The 21,133-nt window shown below is 39.6% G+C and overlaps 5 protein-coding genes and 4 pseudogenes across 5 annotated transcripts; 6 read left to right on the forward strand and 3 right to left on the reverse strand.

Moving 5' to 3' along the window:
* Nucleotides 1-20: 20 nt before the first annotated feature.
* Nucleotides 21-431, forward strand: LOC149887537 (histone H3). Its single transcript, XM_090087636.1, has one exon. The coding sequence runs from the start codon at nt 21-23 to the stop codon at nt 429-431; it is 411 nt and encodes a 136-aa protein (XP_089943762.1).
* A 4,102-nt stretch (nt 432-4,533) lies between these two features.
* Nucleotides 4,534-4,976, reverse strand: LOC149887538 (histone H2A, orphon). Its single transcript, XM_090087637.1, has one exon. It carries the CDS (start codon nt 4,921-4,923, stop codon nt 4,534-4,536), a length of 390 nt encoding a protein of 129 aa, XP_089943763.1. The 5' UTR covers nt 4,924-4,976.
* A 241-nt stretch (nt 4,977-5,217) lies between these two features.
* Nucleotides 5,218-5,622, forward strand: LOC149887539 (late histone H2B.L4 pseudogene; annotated as a pseudogene).
* Nucleotides 5,623-7,206: 1,584 nt separating this feature from the next.
* Nucleotides 7,207-7,617, forward strand: LOC149887540 (histone H3). The gene has a single exon (XM_090087638.1). It carries the CDS (start codon nt 7,207-7,209, stop codon nt 7,615-7,617), a length of 411 nt encoding a protein of 136 aa, XP_089943764.1.
* Nucleotides 7,618-11,721: 4,104 nt separating this feature from the next.
* On the reverse strand, nt 11,722-12,119 carry LOC149887541 (histone H2A, orphon-like; annotated as a pseudogene).
* Nucleotides 12,120-12,413: 294 nt separating this feature from the next.
* LOC149887542 (late histone H2B.L4 pseudogene) lies at nt 12,414-12,818 on the forward strand (annotated as a pseudogene).
* A 1,584-nt stretch (nt 12,819-14,402) lies between these two features.
* Nucleotides 14,403-14,813, forward strand: LOC149887543 (histone H3). Its single transcript, XM_090087640.1, has one exon. The coding sequence runs from the start codon at nt 14,403-14,405 to the stop codon at nt 14,811-14,813; it is 411 nt and encodes a 136-aa protein (XP_089943766.1).
* A 4,084-nt stretch (nt 14,814-18,897) lies between these two features.
* Nucleotides 18,898-19,340, reverse strand: LOC149887544 (histone H2A, orphon). Its single transcript, XM_090087641.1, has one exon. The coding sequence runs from the start codon at nt 19,285-19,287 to the stop codon at nt 18,898-18,900; it is 390 nt and encodes a 129-aa protein (XP_089943767.1). The 5' UTR covers nt 19,288-19,340.
* A 241-nt stretch (nt 19,341-19,581) lies between these two features.
* On the forward strand, nt 19,582-19,986 carry LOC149887545 (late histone H2B.L4 pseudogene; annotated as a pseudogene).
* The last annotated feature ends 1,147 nt before the right edge of the window (nt 19,987-21,133 follow it).

Raw genomic sequence — 21,133 nt, forward strand, 5'->3', positions numbered from 1 at the left:
AAGTGTAAGCGTAACTTACAATGGCCCGCACAAAACAAACAGCTAGAAAATCTACCGGCGGTAAAGCACCGAGAAAGCAGCTGGCAACAAAAGCAGCAAGAAAGAGTGCCCCGGCTACCGGCGGAGTAAAGAAACCCCACAGATACCGACCCGGTACCGTAGCTTTGAGAGAGATCCGAAGATACCAAAAATCGACAGAGCTCCTAATCAGAAAACTACCCTTCCAGCGATTGGTTCGCGAAATAGCTCAAGATTTCAAGACTGACTTGCGTTTCCAAAGCACCGCCGTCATGGCCTTACAAGAAGCTTCAGAAGCCTACTTAGTGGGTCTCTTCGAAGATACCAACTTGTGCGCCATCCATGCAAAGCGTGTCACTATTATGCCAAAAGACATTCAGTTGGCGAGAAGAATCAGAGGAGAGCGAGCTTAAAAAATGGTGCTTCTAAACAAAACGGCTATTTTCATAGCCACAAATCTGTTAAAAACGTTGTCGGCTTAGTGCCTTAAAACAAAACAAAACAAAAAAAAAAAACAACAAACAAACAAACACAAAGTAAACAAGTTCTACGCCTGGAACTTTGTTTTTAGAAAGATGTGTGGCTATGAAAATAGCCGTTTGACAAAAAGCGGGGTAGGTTAGGTTATTTCTTTTCCACTTTTGCGATGGTTTTCTTGGCTGCAGCTTTCTTCTTAGGTGTCGCTTTCACTTTCTTTACTGCGGGCTTTTTAGCAACCGGTTTCTGGGCGCTCTTTTTTGCGGGAGTCACTTTTTTCTTAGGAGTAGCTTTTTTCACTTTCTCTTTTTGTGCGACTTTTTTCACTGACGCAGCTTTCTTTTTTGGCGTGCTCTTCTTTTCAGCAGGCTTCTTTACTTCTTTGGCTTCTTTTTTGTGCTTCTTGGCGACTGCAGCAGGCTTCTTTAACGGTTTGGGCTTAGCTGCAATTCTAAAAGAACCCGACGCGCCAGTTCCTTTCACTTGTACGAGCTCGCCAGCAACCACCATGCGCTTTAAATTAATCTTGACTTGCGAATCGACGTTTTCACCCACCTTGTTGTTGGCCTTGACGTGCTTGGCGATAGCTTGTCTTGACGACCCTTTGCGTTCTTTAAGCGAATTAATAGCATCGACAATCATCGCCTTGTAGGGAGCATGATCAGCAGGCTTTTTAGGCGCAGACTTCTTTGTGGCCTTTTTCGGAGATGCAGCTTCAGTCATTTTTTTTTTGTCGTGTTTCAGAGAAACGTTGCGTTCGTTTTTATAAAACTTCTAGATGTTTAGATGTTTTTATTTTTCAAGCGGAGTTTTATGCGGACTGTCGAGGAGACTTTTTTTTTTTTTTTTTTGCTCCACCGTCAGACTGCAAAGTGTGTTTTCGTGTTGACAGGCAAACCTCCACAGCTCGCGTCTCTCGCTCTCTTAAAGCTTCATTAGTTTTGAAATCTTCTAAAGAATAGTGACGCTTTGTAAATTGCGGCGTTTCGGTGCCACAGCATGTTAGAAGCGAAAGGTATCGCATCAAAACATCGAAAAAATAGTCTTTAAAAGCAATCGAGTGCGCGCATGGCCAAATAACATCAGCGCTACTTACTCTGGACAAAGCAGCTTAATTTCATCAAGAAACTGAACCATATGGCTTCCCAAAAAAGCTTATGCCAATCTCTTCTAAGCATTTGGTACCATACAAACTCAATAGAGGCGAAGGGCACAAACACGCGCGATTGCTGGAATATTTAATGCGTTAGCAACGCGTACTAACGACGATTTTTAGTTCAGACCAATTCTTTTTCTAAACACAGAGACACAACAAAGAACATTCCATGAAAAAGGAACACTATGTTGTGCTTATTCGTGTTCGTTAACAAAAACGATCGAAGGCTAAAACTGCGATAACGCAGTCAACATATATAAAGTCGCGGACACTAGAAAAAAAGGAAAAACTTAGCAACCTGAAAGTTCTGGACATCGTAAAAAAAAAAAATAAATAAAAAATAAAATTCATTATGGAAGGTAACGGTAAAAAAACGTTTGAGGAGATAAGAGAATGAGTGACGAATGCACAATACGGGGTCCATTCGGTTCTTCGTCTTCATAGTCATCGTTCGAGCGAAGCTTGGTGTTTTCTTTACAATTGTGCAGTCTTGGGAAGGCATGCAACTTTTGTTCAAGTTCATAAAGGCAAAACTGAATTAGAATATGGCGATTTTAAAAGATGCTCTACATTTCCGTTTGCTTTTCAAAGTGCAAATTTCGCTTTTGATTTCATGCGCTCATAACTGGCATTTCAAAAATGACACTTTAACACTCGTGAAAAGTGAATTTGGCGGCTTTTGCATGATGCAAAGTTATTAAAATCGCACGAGGCATCAGTTATAAGGTGTTCACAACCGAAGTTATTGCAGATCAATTCCATCTCTCGTTTTTTCATTTTCAGAAAAGTTCATTTTTCTCCGCTTTATAACATCATAACCATTAGGCTTAGCTGCTTTAGCCTTAGCGAGGTCCTTGACATTAGAAAAGCACCAGTTGGAATTTTATTTTTGCTAAAAATAAAGGCTAACAAATGCAACAGAAATATCTATCTTGCAAGGAACTCGTTCATAATTGAAAAACAAATACAAAGTAAGCTACTTAGTTAGTTAGTTAGTTAGTTAGTTAGTTAGTTAGTTAGTTAGTTAGTTAGTTAGTTAGTTAGTTAGTTAGTTAGTTAGTTAGTTAGTTAGTTAGTTAGTTAGTTAGTTAGTTAGTTAGTTAGTTAGTTAGTTAGTCAGTTAGTTAGTTAGTCAGTTAGTTAGTTAGTTAGTTAGTTAGTCTCTCAGTGAGTTAGTTGGTTAGTTAGTTAGTTAGTTAGTTATTTAGTTAGTTAGTTAGTTAGTTAGTTAGTTAGTTAGTTAGTTAGTTAGTTAGTTAGTTAGTTAGTTAGTTAGTTAGTTAGTTAGTTAGTTAGTTAGTTAGTTAGTTAGTTAGTTAGTTAGTTGGTTAGTTAGTTAGTTAGTTAGTCAATCAGTTAGTTAGTTAGTTAGTTAGTCAGTCAGTTAGTTAGTTAGTCAGTCAGTCAGTTAGTTGGTTAGTCAGTCAGTTAGTTAGTCATTCAGTTAGTTAGTTTGTATCTTAGTTAGTTTGTTAGGTACTAAGTTAGGCAGATACGTGAAAAATGACGATAGATGACGATAAATGAGGACAATAATTAAAATGTAGCTACTTTGTAAAATCTTATTACTTTAACTAAAGTTTTAGTACTTTGTTAAAATAGCATGAGAACTAACGCTACCCCACAAGCTTTTTAAAGTTCTTTTTTAAGGTTTCAGCAACCCATCCGACGTTGCGAGAAACACCTGATAGTTACTGTGAAAAAAGGTATTGGCCAACTTCTCGACTGTCGCGTTTTATTCTTTCCGGGGTTTTAGGGACGGGTCATTTAGAAAACAAAATGTAAAAGAACTAGAGCGTCGTAACTTTGTTATATGTTGAGTTTTGTGCCCGTCGCAAGTTTGACGTGTTTTAATTGAAGGAATGTTTAGTTCTAGCTTTACGTTTTTTTCCTTTAATGTAAAATAAAGGGTTGTCTGCGCATGCTGTGATTTTTGTTTCGACTTTGTCAAGTGTTATGACTTTGATCATTTGCTTTATTTCGAAGTGTCTCAAGAGTGTGTCAGCTTGGAGTATGTATGAGTTTTCGACAGCGGACGTCTTTGTCTTTACCCCTCTTGTTTGTTAGACATGACGTGCAATGACCCGTTCACTTCTTTTCGTTGACGTTTTTTTTCGCATTTCAAAAAACTACTGACCAAGAGAACGTGCGCAGAAGAAAAATGACAAGGTAAAACCAACAACAAAAAACCATGCAATTAAGGATTACACACAGACAAACACGCAAGTGTAAAAAACGGAAATTTTTTTTTTTTTTTTTTTTTTTCGTGCTGCCGCTTTTTTGTTTGTTTTTTTTTGTTTTGTTTTGTTTTTGTTGCTGCTGCTGATGCTAATGCCGTCACTGCTGCTTAACCTCGCTCTTTGTTTTTTTCTCCGCTAAATATACTTTTTTGCTGAAATCCTAAGGGAGCTAAATTCTTACGGAGGCGCTTAAATCTTCTTTGTTATTTTCCTACAGCCTATAGATGGTCGCCAATCTGGGCACGTGCGTGTTCACTTTTTATTCAAGTTACGTTGGATCCTTTCAAAACTTGGAATCTTGAACATGCACGTGACCTGTGAGGTAACCGAACTGTTTTTTCTCCCTCAGGTTATAACTTAAAACGTTTCAAAGATGGCGTGTAAACCCCACCATGTATTTTTTTGTAACGGGATGCGTGTGCTCTTTTTATCCCCTAACAGCTTTAAAAAGAGATTTTGAACCCCCCTCCCCTCCCTTCCTTACACACACACACACACACACACACACACACACACACACACACACACACACACACTTCTTTATATTCTCCTTAGTGTGTTTAAGCTCATGCCGTCATGTTTTTAACAGATGTGTGGCTATGAAAATAGCCTTTATTTTTTATCTTGTGTTCAGAGTACCGTTTATTTGGCTGCTGGTTTTGGAACCTTTTCGTTCTTCTTGGGAAGCAAAACGGCTTGTATGTTTGGCAGCACACCGCCACTGGCTATAGTAACACCTGACAACAACTTGTTCAACTCTTCGTCATTGCGAACAGCTAACTGTAAGTGTCGAGGAATGATTCTAGCTTTCTTATTGTCACGAGCAGCGTTACCGGCCAACTCCAAAATTTCGGCGGAGAGATACTCCAAAACAGCAGCTAAATAGACAGGTGCGCCTGAACCGATGCGATTGGCGTAGTGTCCTTTGCGCAAAAATCGGTGAACACGACCGACTGGAAACTGAAGTCCGGCTCTGAACGATCGAGTCTTTGCCTTGGCTTTAGCTTTTCCTCCTTTTCCACGTCCTGACATTTTAATTTCTTACACTGAGAAACAACGAGAGACAACCTAGAGATATTTGTGCGCGCTTTGAAATCAACTTACAAAATTCCTTTTTCTTATCAAAAACATTTGGTCTCGAACTGCACTTTTTTTAACGAATAGAAAAACTCCGTCAAACAATGCGCAAATTAGTTAATCTTTGAAGAACCAATGAGCTTGCGAGAAACAGAAATGTTCTCGAATTGGAGACCACAACTGCGCTTTATATAGGAAGTGATTCGGTTGCTTGTAATTTCAAATTTCAATTCTCTAAAACTCGTCGACATGTCTGACGCTCCAAAGGCCGGAGGAAAACAAGCGCCCAAGGTGGCCAAAAAGGGGGAAAAACGCGCTGGTAAGAAAGGCGGCAAGATCGCTGGTACTGGAGACAAAAAGCGCAAGAGAAAGAGGCGAGAATCCTACGCCATTTACATTTACAACGTCTTGAAGCAAGTTCACCCTGATGTTGGTGTTTCTTCCAAAGCGATGAGCATCATGAATTCTTTCGTCAACGACATTTTTGAAAGAATCGCTTCAGAAGCTTCACGACTAGCCCTCCAAAACAAGAAATCAACCATCTCTTCGCGTGAAATTCAAACAGCTGTGCGCCTCTTACTTCCCGGTGAGTTGGCCAAACACGCAGTGAGCGAAGGCACCAAGGCTGTTACTAAGTACACCAGCAGTAAATAGATGGAGCGCTATCTAAACGGCTATTTTCATAGCCACACATCTTGTAAAAGCATTGTACGCATTAGAACGCCTTAAATTGTAGTAGAGAGAAAGTACTTAAAATGCAATAGCTAGGCAGCCATTGTTTGCTCGTTTTAAATTGCGACACCGCGTCTAAAGAGCGAGCGCTTTTCTAGACTTGCTTTTTTTGATGTTTAAACGTATAGCTTTTGCATCCACTTTGGATACAAAAAGTTATTACAGTAGGTAAACGCGTGAGAAAATCTTTCAACAACTACTTGAGCGCCACCTTTTTGCTTTTGATCAAAACCTTAGCCCTTATGACCCACCCATCGTTATTATTTGCTGCTACTACCACACTTTTGCTCCTTTTTTCTTTTTTCTTTTTTTTTTCAAATGTATTGCGCGCATCTTTAGGAAATCAGACTTAAAGCAGCGCTTTAGATAAAAATCACCTTTCTAGCCCGATGATGGTGAGCAAAACACTTTATGTGTCAAGCGTCTACTCTAAACACTCAGTTAAACTATGCCTCGCTAAAAAACATTACTTAGAAATCAATTCAATTGCTTTTCATTTCGATTGAAACAAACTGAAACTGGTAAACTAAACCGTTTTTACACACCCCCTCTGCTTATCGCGGTGCAGCGTTCAAGTTCTAGATTGCCTATTAACGTTTAAAACAGATGTGTGGCTATAAAAATAGCCGTTTTTGATTGCTGAGGTGTTCCCCTTTTAACCACCAAAGCCGTACAATGTGCGACCTTGTCTTTTTAATGCGTAGACAACGTCCATAGCGGTGACTGTCTTTCTCTTGGCATGCTCTGTGTATGTTACAGCGTCGCGAATAACGTTTTCCAAAAAGACTTTTAGAACGCCTCGAGTCTCCTCGTAGATAAGTCCAGAGATACGCTTAACACCACCGCGACGAGCTAGACGACGTATGGCGGGCTTTGTGATTCCTTGGATGTTATCACGTAAAATCTTGCGATGACGCTTTGCGCCTCCTTTTCCAAGTCCTTTTCCTCCTTTACCGCGACCAGACATGATTAAAATTGTTTGAAGTTCAATTACTGTCTTTTTGCGTTTCTTTTTGTTTTTATTATGCGCTGGAAGCGCGACTTTTACCCTACATAGATGGAAACATCTTCGTCAAACAACCAATCGCAACGGTCCTTCGTCAAAAAGCCATCTGAACCAAAAAAACAAAAAAAAAAAAAACCAAAACAAACTGCCTTGTTTTTAACGCGCGTTTTCGCATTTAACGCTTTTATCCGTTCGCAAACAGAGCAGAAAAGTTTCTTTTCGGAATTCCACTACGTCGACCTGTCTTTGAAGTGTTTAAAAAAGCAGAAATTGTAGAGGCGAGACAAACGCGCTCTCTTTTCCCGTAGCCAAAAAACACGCCTACGTGGCCTTAATGCCTTATTTTGCATTTGTACTTGAACCAATCAAAGAGCACTTTCTTAGCACCAATCAGAATGCAGCTTTAAGTCGCGGCAAAGTCTAAAAATGTCAACAAAACGCGTTAAATTGAAAAACTTCAAAAGTTCAACTTAAACTGATAAGTGTAAGCGTAACTTACAATGGCCCGCACAAAACAAACAGCTAGAAAATCTACCGGCGGTAAAGCACCGAGAAAGCAGCTGGCAACAAAAGCAGCAAGAAAGAGTGCCCCGGCTACCGGCGGAGTAAAGAAACCCCACAGATACCGACCCGGTACCGTAGCTTTGAGAGAGATCCGAAGATACCAAAAATCGACAGAGCTCCTAATCAGAAAACTACCCTTCCAGCGATTGGTTCGCGAAATAGCTCAAGATTTCAAGACTGACTTGCGTTTCCAAAGCACCGCCGTCATGGCCTTACAAGAAGCTTCAGAAGCCTACTTAGTGGGTCTCTTCGAAGATACCAACTTGTGCGCCATCCATGCAAAGCGTGTCACTATTATGCCAAAAGACATTCAGTTGGCGAGAAGAATCAGAGGAGAGCGAGCTTAAAAAATGGTGCTTCTAAACAAAACGGCTATTTTCATAGCCACAAATCTGTTAAAAACGTTGTCGGCTTAGTGCCTTAAAACAAAACAAAACAAAAAAAAAAAACAACAAACAAACAAACACAAAGTAAACAAGTTCTACGCCTGGAACTTTGTTTTTAGAAAGATGTGTGGCTATGAAAATAGCCGTTTGACAAAAAGCGGGGTAGGTTAGGTTATTTCTTTTCCACTTTTGCGATGGTTTTCTTGGCTGCAGCTTTCTTCTTAGGTGTCGCTTTCACTTTCTTTACTGCGGGCTTTTTAGCAACCGGTTTCTGGGCGCTCTTTTTTGCGGGAGTCACTTTTTTCTTAGGAGTAGCTTTTTTCACTTTCTCTTTTTGTGCGACTTTTTTCACTGACGCAGCTTTCTTTTTTGGCGTGCTCTTCTTTTCAGCAGGCTTCTTTACTTCTTTGGCTTCTTTTTTGTGCTTCTTGGCGACTGCAGCAGGCTTCTTTAACGGTTTGGGCTTAGCTGCAATTCTAAAAGAACCCGACGCGCCAGTTCCTTTCACTTGTACGAGCTCGCCAGCAACCACCATGCGCTTTAAATTAATCTTGACTTGCGAATCGACGTTTTCACCCACCTTGTTGTTGGCCTTGACGTGCTTGGCGATAGCTTGTCTTGACGACCCTTTGCGTTCTTTAAGCGAATTAATAGCATCGACAATCATCGCCTTGTAGGGAGCATGATCAGCAGGCTTTTTAGGCGCAGACTTCTTTGTGGCCTTTTTCGGAGATGCAGCTTCAGTCATTTTTTTTTTGTCGTGTTTCAGAGAAACGTTGCGTTCGTTTTTATAAAACTTCTAGATGTTTAGATGTTTTTATTTTTCAAGCGGAGTTTTATGCGGACTGTCGAGGAGACTTTTTTTTTTTTTTTTTTGCTCCACCGTCAGACTGCAAAGTGTGTTTTCGTGTTGACAGGCAAACCTCCACAGCTCGCGTCTCTCGCTCTCTTAAAGCTTCATTAGTTTTGAAATCTTCTAAAGAATAGTGACGCTTTGTAAATTGCGGCGTTTCGGTGCCACAGCATGTTAGAAGCGAAAGGTATCGCATCAAAACATCGAAAAAATAGTCTTTAAAAGCAATCGAGTGCGCGCATGGCCAAATAACATCAGCGCTACTTACTCTGGACAAAGCAGCTTAATTTCATCAAGAAACTGAACCATATGGCTTCCCAAAAAAGCTTATGCCAATCTCTTCTAAGCATTTGGTACCATACAAACTCAATAGAGGCGAAGGGCACAAACACGCGCGATTGCTGGAATATTTAATGCGTTAGCAACGCGTACTAACGACGATTTTTAGTTCAGACCAATTCTTTTTCTAAACACAGAGACACAACAAAGAACATTCCATGAAAAAGGAACACTATGTTGTGCTTATTCGTGTTCGTTAACAAAAACGATCGAAGGCTAAAACTGCGATAACGCAGTCAACATATATAAAGTCGCGGACACTAGAAAAAAAGGAAAAACTTAGCAACCTGAAAGTTCTGGACATCGTAAAAAAAAAAAATAAATAAAAAATAAAATTCATTATGGAAGGTAACGGTAAAAAAACGTTTGAGGAGATAAGAGAATGAGTGACGAATGCACAATACGGGGTCCATTCGGTTCTTCGTCTTCATAGTCATCGTTCGAGCGAAGCTTGGTGTTTTCTTTACAATTGTGCAGTCTTGGGAAGGCATGCAACTTTTGTTCAAGTTCATAAAGGCAAAACTGAATTAGAATATGGCGATTTTAAAAGATGCTCTACATTTCCGTTTGCTTTTCAAAGTGCAAATTTCGCTTTTGATTTCATGCGCTCATAACTGGCATTTCAAAAATGACACTTTAACACTCGTGAAAAGTGAATTTGGCGGCTTTTGCATGATGCAAAGTTATTAAAATCGCGCGAGGCATCAGTTATAAGGTGTTCACAACCGAAGTTATTGCAGATCAATTCCATCTCTCGTTTTTTCATTTTCAGAAAAGTTCATTTTTCTCCGCTTTATAACATCATAACCATTAGGCTTAGCTGCTTTAGCCTTAGCGAGGTCCTTGACATTAGAAAAGCACCAGTTGGAATTTTATTTTTGCTAAAAATAAAGGCTAACAAATGCAACAGAAATATCTATCTTGCAAGGAACTCGTTCATAATTGAAAAACAAATACAAAGTAAGCTACTTAGTTAGTTAGTTAGTTAGTTAGTTAGTTAGTTAGTTAGTTAGTTAGTTAGTTAGTTAGTTAGTTAGTTAGTTAGTTAGTTAGTTAGTTAGTTAGTTAGTTAGTTAGTTAGTTAGTTAGTTAGTTAGTTAGTTAGTCAGTTAGTTAGTTAGTCAGTTAGTTAGTTAGTTAGTTAGTTAGTCTCTCAGTGAGTTAGTTGGTTAGTTAGTTAGTTAGTTAGTTATTTAGTTAGTTAGTTAGTTAGTTAGTTAGTTAGTTAGTTAGTTAGTTAGTTAGTTAGTTAGTTAGTTAGTTAGTTAGTTAGTTAGTTAGTTAGTTAGTTAGTTAGTTAGTTAGTTAGTTAGTTAGTTAGTTAGTTGGTTAGTTAGTTAGTTAGTTAGTCAATCAGTTAGTTAGTTAGTTAGTTAGTCAGTCAGTTAGTTAGTTAGTCAGTCAGTCAGTTAGTTGGTTAGTCAGTCAGTTAGTTAGTCATTCAGTTAGTTAGTTTGTATCTTAGTTAGTTTGTTAGGTACTAAGTTAGGCAGATACGTGAAAAATGACGATAGATGACGATAAATGAGGACAATAATTAAAATGTAGCTACTTTGTAAAATCTTATTACTTTAACTAAAGTTTTAGTACTTTGTTAAAATAGCATGAGAACTAACGCTACCCCACAAGCTTTTTAAAGTTCTTTTTTAAGGTTTCAGCAACCCATCCGACGTTGCGAGAAACACCTGATAGTTACTGTGAAAAAAGGTATTGGCCAACTTCTCGACTGTCGCGTTTTATTCTTTCCGGGGTTTTAGGGACGGGTCATTTAGAAAACAAAATGTAAAAGAACTAGAGCGTCGTAACTTTGTTATATGTTGAGTTTTGTGCCCGTCGCAAGGTTTTAATTGAAGGAATGTTTAGTTCTAGCTTTACGTTTTTTTCCTTTAATGTAAAATAAAGGGTTGTCTGCGCATGCTGTGATTTTTGTTTCGACTTTGTCAAGTGTTATGACTTTGATCATTTGCTTTATTTCGAAGTGTCTCAAGAGTGTGTCAGCTTGGAGTATGTATGAGTTTTCGACAGCGGACGTCTTTGTCTTTACCCCTCTTGTTTGTTAGACATGACGTGCAATGACCCGTTCACTTCTTTTCGTTGACGTTTTTTTTCGCATTTCAAAAAACTACTGACCAAGAGAACGTGCGCAGAAGAAAAATGACAAGGTAAAACCAACAACAAAAAACCATGCAATTAAGGATTACACACAGACAAACACGCAAGTGTAAAAAACGGAAATTTTTTTTTTTTTTTTTTTTTTTCGTGCTGCCGCTTTTTTGTTTGTTTTTTTTTGTTTTGTTTTGTTTTTGTTGCTGCTGCTGATGCTAATGCCGTCACTGCTGCTTAACCTCGCTCTTTGTTTTTTTCTCCGCTAAATATACTTTTTTGCTGAAATCCTAAGGGAGCTAAATTCTTACGGAGGCGCTTAAATCTTCTTTGTTATTTTCCTACAGCCTATAGATGGTCGCCAATCTGGGCACGTGCGTGTTCACTTTTTATTCAAGTTACGTTGGATCCTTTCAAAACTTGGAATCTTGAACATGCACGTGACCTGTGAGGTAACCGAACTGTTTTTTCTCCCTCAGGTTATAACTTAAAACGTTTCAAAGATGGCGTGTAAACCCCACCATGTATTTTTTTGTAACGGGATGCGTGTGCTCTTTTTATCCCCTAACAGCTTTAAAAAGAGATTTTGAACCCCCCTCCCCTCCCTTCCTTACACACACACACACACACACACACACACACACACACACACACACACACACACTTCTTTATATTCTCCTTAGTGTGTTTAAGCTCATGCCGTCATGTTTTTAACAGATGTGTGGCTATGAAAATAGCCTTTATTTTTTATCTTGTGTTCAGAGTACCGTTTATTTGGCTGCTGGTTTTGGAACCTTTTCGTTCTTCTTGGGAAGCAAAACGGCTTGTATGTTTGGCAGCACACCGCCACTGGCTATAGTAACACCTGACAACAACTTGTTCAACTCTTCGTCATTGCGAACAGCTAACTGTAAGTGTCGAGGAATGATTCTAGCTTTCTTATTGTCACGAGCAGCGTTACCGGCCAACTCCAAAATTTCGGCGGAGAGATACTCCAAAACAGCAGCTAAATAGACAGGTGCGCCTGAACCGATGCGATTGGCGTAGTGTCCTTTGCGCAAAAATCGGTGAACACGACCGACTGGAAACTGAAGTCCGGCTCTGAACGATCGAGTCTTTGCCTTGGCTTTAGCTTTTCCTCCTTTTCCACTTTTCCACGTCCTGACATTTTAATTTCTTACACTGAGAAACAACGAGAGACAACCTAGAGATATTTGTGCGCGCTTTGAAATCAACTTACAAAATTCCTTTTTCTTATCAAAAACATTTGGTCTCGAACTGCACTTTTTTTAACGAATAGAAAAACTCCGTCAAACAATGCGCAAATTAGTTAATCTTTGAAGAACCAATGAGCTTGCGAGAAACAGAAATGTTCTCGAATTGGAGACCACAACTGCGCTTTATATAGGAAGTGATTCGGTTGCTTGTAATTTCAAATTTCAATTCTCTAAAACTCGTCGACATGTCTGACGCTCCAAAGGCCGGAGGAAAACAAGCGCCCAAGGTGGCCAAAAAGGGGGAAAAACGCGCTGGTAAGAAAGGCGGCAAGATCGCTGGTACTGGAGACAAAAAGCGCAAGAGAAAGAGGCGAGAATCCTACGCCATTTACATTTACAACGTCTTGAAGCAAGTTCACCCTGATGTTGGTGTTTCTTCCAAAGCGATGAGCATCATGAATTCTTTCGTCAACGACATTTTTGAAAGAATCGCTTCAGAAGCTTCACGACTAGCCCTCCAAAACAAGAAATCAACCATCTCTTCGCGTGAAATTCAAACAGCTGTGCGCCTCTTACTTCCCGGTGAGTTGGCCAAACACGCAGTGAGCGAAGGCACCAAGGCTGTTACTAAGTACACCAGCAGTAAATAGATGGAGCGCTATCTAAACGGCTATTTTCATAGCCACACATCTTGTAAAAGCATTGTACGCATTAGAACGCCTTAAATTGTAGTAGAGAGAAAGTACTTAAAATGCAATAGCTAGGCAGCCATTGTTTGCTCGTTTTAAATTGCGACACCGCGTCTAAAGAGCGAGCGCTTTTCTAGACTTGCTTTTTTTGATGTTTAAACGTATAGCTTTTGCATCCACTTTGGATACAAAAAGTTATTACAGTAGGTAAACGCGTGAGAAAATCTTTCAACAACTACTTGAGCGCCACCTTTTTGCTTTTGATCAAAACCTTAGCCCTTATGACCCACCCATCGTTATTATTTGCTGCTACTACCACACTTTTGCTCCTTTTTTCTTTTTTCTTTTTTTTTTCAAATGTATTGCGCGCATCTTTAGGAAATCAGACTTAAAGCAGCGCTTTAGATAAAAATCACCTTTCTAGCCCGATGATGGTGAGCAAAACACTTTATGTGTCAAGCGTCTACTCTAAACACTCAGTTAAACTATGCCTCGCTAAAAAACATTACTTAGAAATCAATTCAATTGCTTTTCATTTCGATTGAAACAAACTGAAACTGGTAAACTAAACCGTTTTTACACACCCCCTCTGCTTATCGCGGTGCAGCGTTCAAGTTCTAGATTGCCTATTAACGTTTAAAACAGATGTGTGGCTATAAAAATAGCCGTTTTTGATTGCTGAGGTGTTCCCCTTTTAACCACCAAAGCCGTACAATGTGCGACCTTGTCTTTTTAATGCGTAGACAACGTCCATAGCGGTGACTGTCTTTCTCTTGGCATGCTCTGTGTATGTTACAGCGTCGCGAATAACGTTTTCCAAAAAGACTTTTAGAACGCCTCGAGTCTCCTCGTAGATAAGTCCAGAGATACGCTTAACACCACCGCGACGAGCTAGACGACGTATGGCGGGCTTTGTGATTCCTTGGATGTTATCACGTAAAATCTTGCGATGACGCTTTGCGCCTCCTTTTCCAAGTCCTTTTCCTCCTTTACCGCGACCAGACATGATTAAAATTGTTTGAAGTTCAATTACTGTCTTTTTGCGTTTCTTTTTGTTTTTATTATGCGCTGGAAGCGCGACTTTTACCCTACATAGATGGAAACATCTTCGTCAAACAACCAATCGCAACGGTCCTTCGTCAAAAAGCCATCTGAACCAAAAAAACAAAAAAAAAAAAAACCAAAACAAACTGCCTTGTTTTTAACGCGCGTTTTCGCATTTAACGCTTTTATCCGTTCGCAAACAGAGCAGAAAAGTTTCTTTTCGGAATTCCACTACGTCGACCTGTCTTTGAAGTGTTTAAAAAAGCAGAAATTGTAGAGGCGAGACAAACGCGCTCTCTTTTCCCGTAGCCAAAAAACACGCCTACGTGGCCTTAATGCCTTATTTTGCATTTGTACTTGAACCAATCAAAGAGCACTTTCTTAGCACCAATCAGAATGCAGCTTTAAGTCGCGGCAAAGTCTAAAAATGTCAACAAAACGCGTTAAATTGAAAAACTTCAAAAGTTCAACTTAAACTGATAAGTGTAAGCGTAACTTACAATGGCCCGCACAAAACAAACAGCTAGAAAATCTACCGGCGGTAAAGCACCGAGAAAGCAGCTGGCAACAAAAGCAGCAAGAAAGAGTGCCCCGGCTACCGGCGGAGTAAAGAAACCCCACAGATACCGACCCGGTACCGTAGCTTTGAGAGAGATCCGAAGATACCAAAAATCGACAGAGCTCCTAATCAGAAAACTACCCTTCCAGCGATTGGTTCGCGAAATAGCTCAAGATTTCAAGACTGACTTGCGTTTCCAAAGCACCGCCGTCATGGCCTTACAAGAAGCTTCAGAAGCCTACTTAGTGGGTCTCTTCGAAGATACCAACTTGTGCGCCATCCATGCAAAGCGTGTCACTATTATGCCAAAAGACATTCAGTTGGCGAGAAGAATCAGAGGAGAGCGAGCTTAAAAAATGGTGCTTCTAAACAAAACGGCTATTTTCATAGCCACAAATCTGTTAAAAACGTTGTCGGCTTAGTGCCTTAAAACAAAACAAAACAAAAAAAAAAAACAACAAACAAACAAACACAAAGTAAACAAGTTCTACGCCTGGAACTTTGTTTTTAGAAAGATGTGTGGCTATGAAAATAGCCGTTTGACAAAAAGCGGGGTAGGTTAGGTTATTTCTTTTCCACTTTTGCGATGGTTTTCTTGGCTGCAGCTTTCTTCTTAGGTGTCGCTTTCACTTTCTTTACTGCGGGCTTTTTAGCAACCGGTTTCTGGGCGCTCTTTTTTGCGGGAGTCACTTTTTTCTTAGGAGTAGCTTTTTTCACTTTCTCTTTTTGTGCGACTTTTTTCACTGACGCAGCTTTCTTTTTTGGCGTGCTCTTCTTTTCAGCAGGCTTCTTTACTTCTTTGGCTTCTTTTTTGTGCTTCTTGGCGACTGCAGCAGGCTTCTTTAACGGTTTGGGCTTAGCTGCAATTCTAAAAGAACCCGACGCGCCAGTTCCTTTCACTTGTACGAGCTCGCCAGCAACCACCATGCGCTTTAAATTAATCTTGACTTGCGAATCGACGTTTTCACCCACCTTGTTGTTGGCCTTGACGTGCTTGGCGATAGCTTGTCTTGACGACCCTTTGCGTTCTTTAAGCGAATTAATAGCATCGACAATCATCGCCTTGTAGGGAGCATGATCAGCAGGCTTTTTAGGCGCAGACTTCTTTGTGGCCTTTTTCGGAGATGCAGCTTCAGTCATTTTTTTTTTGTCGTGTTTCAGAGAAACGTTGCGTTCGTTTTTATAAAACTTCTAGATGTTTAGATGTTTTTATTTTTCAAGCGGAGTTTTATGCGGACTGTCGAGGAGACTTTTTTTTTTTTTTTTTTGCTCCACCGTCAGACTGCAAAGTGTGTTTTCGTGTTGACAGGCAAACCTCCACAGCTCGCGTCTCTCGCTCTCTTAAAGCTTCATTAGTTTTGAAATCTTCTAAAGAATAGTGACGCTTTGTAAATTGCGGCGTTTCGGTGCCACAGCATGTTAGAAGCGAAAGGTATCGCATCAAAACATCGAAAAAATAGTCTTTAAAAGCAATCGAGTGCGCGCATGGCCAAATAACATCAGCGCTACTTACTCTGGACAAAGCAGCTTAATTTCATCAAGAAACTGAACCATATGGCTTCCCAAAAAAGCTTATGCCAATCTCTTCTAAGCATTTGGTACCATACAAACTCAATAGAGGCGAAGGGCACAAACACGCGCGATTGCTGGAATATTTAATGCGTTAGCAACGCGTACTAACGACGATTTTTAGTTCAGACCAATTCTTTTTCTAAACACAGAGACACAACAAAGAACATTCCATGAAAAAGGAACACTATGTTGTGCTTATTCGTGTTCGTTAACAAAAACGATCGAAGGCTAAAACTGCGATAACGCAGTCAACATATATAAAGTCGCGGACACTAGAAAAAAAGGAAAAACTTAGCAACCTGAAAGTTCTGGACATCGTAAAAAAAAAAAATAAATAAAAAATAAAATTCATTATGGAAGGTAACGGTAAAAAAACGTTTGAGGAGATAAGAGAATGAGTGACGAATGCACAATACGGGGTCCATTCGGTTCTTCGTCTTCATAGTCATCGTTCGAGCGAAGCTTGGTGTTTTCTTTACAATTGTGCAGTCTTGGGAAGGCATGCAACTTTTGTTCAAGTTCATAAAGGCAAAACTGAATTAGAATATGGCGATTTTAAAAGATGCTCTACATTTCCGTTTGCTTTTCAAAGTGCAAATTTCGCTTTTGATTTCATGCGCTCATAACTGGCATTTCAAAAATGACACTTTAACACTCGTGAAAACGGCTTTTGCATGATGCAAAGTTATTAAAATCGCGCGAGGCATCAGTTATAAGGTGTTCACAACCGAAGTTATTGCAGATCAATTCCATCTCTCGTTTTTTCATTTTCAGAAAAGTTCATTTTTCTCCGCTTTATAACATCATAACCATTAGGCTTAGCTGCTTTAGCCTTAGCGAGGTCCTTGACATTAGAAAAGCACCAGTTGGAATTTTATTTTTGCTAAAAATAAAGGCTAACAAATGCAACAGAAATATCTATCTTGCAAGGAACTCGTTCATAATTGAAAAACAAATACAAAGTAAGCTACTTAGTTAGTTAGTTAGTTAGTTAGTTAGTTAGTTAGTTAGTTAGTTAGTTAGTTAGTTAGTTAGTTAGTTAGTTAGTTAGTTAGTTAGTTAGTTAGTTAGTTAGTTAGTTAGTTAGTTAGTTAGTTAGTCAGTTAGTTAGTTAGTCAGTTAGTTAGTTAGTTAGTTAGTTAGTCTCTCAGTGAGTTAGTTGGTTAGTTAGTTAGTTAGTTAGTTATTTAGTTAGTTAGTTAGTTAGTTAGTTAGTTAGTTAGTTAGTTAGTTAGTTAGTTAGTTAGTTAGTTAGTTAGTTAGTTAGTTAGTTAGTTAGTTAGTTAGTTAGTTAGTTAGTTAGTTAGTTAGTTAGTTAGTTAGTTAGTTAGTCAATCAGTTAGTTAGTTAGTTAGTTAGTCAGTCAGTTAGTTAGTTAGTCAGTCAGTCAGTTAGTTGGTTAGTCAGTCAGTTAGTTAGTCATTCAGTTAGTTAGTTTGTATCTTAGTTAGTTTGTTAGGTACTAAGTTAGGCAGATACGTGAAAAATGACGATAGATGACGATAAATGAGGACAATAATTAAAATGTAGCTACTTTGTAAAATCTTATTACTTTAACTAAAGTTTTAGTACTTTGTTAAAATAGCATGAGAACTAACGCTACCCCACAAGCTTTTTAAAGTTCTTTTTTAAGGTTTCAGCAACCCATCCGACGTTGCGAGAAACACCTGATAGTTACTGTGAAAAAAGGTATTGGCCAACTTCTCGACTGTCGCGTTTTATTCTTTCCGGGGTTTTAGGGACGGGTCATTTAGAAAACAAAATGTAAAAGAACTAGAGCGTCGTAACTTTGTTATATGTTGAGTTTTGTGCCCGTCGCAAGTTTGACGTGTTTTAATTGAAGGAATGTTTAGTTCTAGCTTTACGTTTTTTTCCTTTAATGTAAAATAAAGGGTTGTCTGCGCATGCTGTGATTTTTGTTTCGACTTTGTCAAGTGTTATGACTTTGATCATTTGCTTTATTTCGAAGTGTCTCAAGAGTGTGTCAGCTTGGAGTATGTATGAGTTTTCGACAGCGGACGTCTTTGTCTTTACCCCTCTTGTTTGTTAGACATGACGTGCAATGACCCGTTCACTTCTTTTCGTTGACGTTTTTTTTCGCATTTCAAAAAACTACTGACCAAGAGAACGTGCGCAGAAGAAAAATGACAAGGTAAAACCAACAACAAAAAACCATGCAATTAAGGATTACACACAGACAAACACGCAAGTGTAAAAAACGGAAATTTTTTTTTTTTTTTTTTTTTTTCGTGCTGCCGCTTTTTTGTTTGTTTTTTTTTGTTTTGTTTTGTTTTTGTTGCTGCTGCTGATGCTAATGCCGTCACTGCTGCTTAACCTCGCTCTTTGTTTTTTTCTCCGCTAAATATACTTTTTTGCTGAAATCCTAAGGGAGCTAAATTCTTACGGAGGCGCTTAAATCTTCTTTGTTATTTTCCTACAGCCTATAGATGGTCGCCAATCTGGGCACGTGCGTGTTCACTTTTTATTCAAGTTACGTTGGATCCTTTCAAAACTTGGAATCTTGAACATGCACGTGACCTGTGAGGTAACCGAACTGTTTTTTCTCCCTCAGGTTATAACTTAAAACGTTTCAAAGATGGCGTGTAAACCCCACCATGTATTTTTTTGTAACGGGATGCGTGTGCTCTTTTTATCCCCTAACAGCTTTAAAAAGAGATTTTGAACCCCCCTCCCCTCCCTTCCTTACACACACACACACACACACACACACACACACACACACACACACACACACACACTTCTTTATATTCTCCTTAGTGTGTTTAAGCTCATGCCGTCATGTTTTTAACAGATGTGTGGCTATGAAAATAGCCTTTATTTTTTATCTTGTGTTCAGAGTACCGTTTATTTGGCTGCTGGTTTTGGAACCTTTTCGTTCTTCTTGGGAAGCAAAACGGCTTGTATGTTTGGCAGCACACCGCCACTGGCTATAGTAACACCTGACAACAACTTGTTCAACTCTTCGTCATTGCGAACAGCTAACTGTAAGTGTCGAGGAATGATTCTAGCTTTCTTATTGTCACGAGCAGCGTTACCGGCCAACTCCAAAATTTCGGCGGAGAGATACTCCAAAACAGCAGCTAAATAGACAGGTGCGCCTGAACCGATGCGATTGGCGTAGTGTCCTTTGCGCAAAAATCGGTGAACACGACCGACTGGAAACTGAAGTCCGGCTCTGAACGATCGAGTCTTTGCCTTGGCTTTAGCTTTTCCTCCTTTTCCACGTCCTGACATTTTAATTTCTTACACTGAGAAACAACGAGAGACAACCTAGAGATATTTGTGCGCGCTTTGAAATCAACTTACAAAATTCCTTTTTCTTATCAAAAACATTTGGTCTCGAACTGCACTTTTTTTAACGAATAGAAAAACTCCGTCAAACAATGCGCAAATTAGTTAATCTTTGAAGAACCAATGAGCTTGCGAGAAACAGAAATGTTCTCGAATTGGAGACCACAACTGCGCTTTATATAGGAAGTGATTCGGTTGCTTGTAATTTCAAATTTCAATTCTCTAAAACTCGTCGACATGTCTGACGCTCCAAAGGCCGGAGGAAAACAAGCGCCCAAGGTGGCCAAAAAGGGGGAAAAACGCGCTGGTAAGAAAGGCGGCAAGATCGCTGGTACTGGAGACAAAAAGCGCAAGAGAAAGAGGCGAGAATCCTACGCCATTTACATTTACAACGTCTTGAAGCAAGTTCACCCTGATGTTGGTGTTTCTTCCAAAGCGATGAGCATCATGAATTCTTTCGTCAACGACATTTTTGAAAGAATCGCTTCAGAAGCTTCACGACTAGCCCTCCAAAACAAGAAATCAACCATCTCTTCGCGTGAAATTCAAACAGCTGTGCGCCTCTTACTTCCCGGTGAGTTGGCCAAACACGCAGTGAGCGAAGGCACCAAGGCTGTTACTAAGTACACCAGCAGTAAATAGATGGAGCGCTATCTAAACGGCTATTTTCATAGCCACACATCTTGTAAAAGCATTGTACGCATTAGAACGCCTTAAATTGTAGTAGAGAGAAAGTACTTAAAATGCAATAGCTAGGCAGCCATTGTTTGCTCGTTTTAAATTGCGACACCGCGTCTAAAGAGCGAGCGCTTTTCTAGACTTGCTTTTTTTGATGTTTAAACGTATAGCTTTTGCATCCACTTTGGATACAAAAAGTTATTACAGTAGGTAAACGCGTGAGAAAATCTTTCAACAACTACTTGAGCGCCACCTTTTTGCTTTTGATCAAAACCTTAGCCCTTATGACCCACCCATCGTTATTATTTGCTGCTACTACCACACTTTTGCTCCTTTTTTCTTTTTTCTTTTTTTTTTCAAATGTATTGCGCGCATCTTTAGGAAATCAGACTTAAAGCAGCGCTTTAGATAAAAATCACCTTTCTAGCCCGATGATGGTGAGCAAAACACTTTATGTGTCAAGCGTCTACTCTAAACACTCAGTTAAACTATGCCTCGCTAAAAAACATTACTTAGAAATCAATTCAATTGCTTTTCATTTCGATTGAAACAAACTGAAACTGGTAAACTAAACCGTTTTTACACACCCCCTCTGCTTATCGCGGTGCAGCGTTCAAGTTCTAGATTGCCTATTAACGTTTAAAACAGATGTGTGGCTATAAAAATAGCCGTTTTTGATTGCTGAGGTGTTCCCCTTTTAACCACCAAAGCCGTACAATGTGCGACCTTGTCTTTTTAATGCGTAGACAACGTCCATAGCGGTGACTGTCTTTCTCTTGGCATGCTCTGTGTATGTTACAGCGTCGCGAATAACGTTTTCCAAAAAGACTTTTAGAACGCCTCGAGTCTCCTCGTAGATAAGTCCAGAGATACGCTTAACACCACCGCGACGAGCTAGACGACGTATGGCGGGCTTTGTGATTCCTTGGATGTTATCACGTAAAATCTTGCGATGACGCTTTGCGCCTCCTTTTCCAAGTCCTTTTCCTCCTTTACCGCGACCAGACATGATTAAAATTGTTTGAAGTTCAATTACTGTCTTTTTGCGTTTCTTTTTGTTTTTATTATGCGCTGGAAGCGCGACTTTTACCCTACATAGATGGAAACATCT

The sequence above is a fragment of the Hydra viridissima genome, unplaced genomic scaffold, assembly GCF_058129835.1.
Source record: "Hydra viridissima isolate aposymbiotic clone 2 unplaced genomic scaffold, HvirCarnegie_v1 scaffold_5, whole genome shotgun sequence".
Taxonomy (NCBI): Eukaryota; Metazoa; Cnidaria; class Hydrozoa; order Anthoathecata; family Hydridae; genus Hydra; species Hydra viridissima.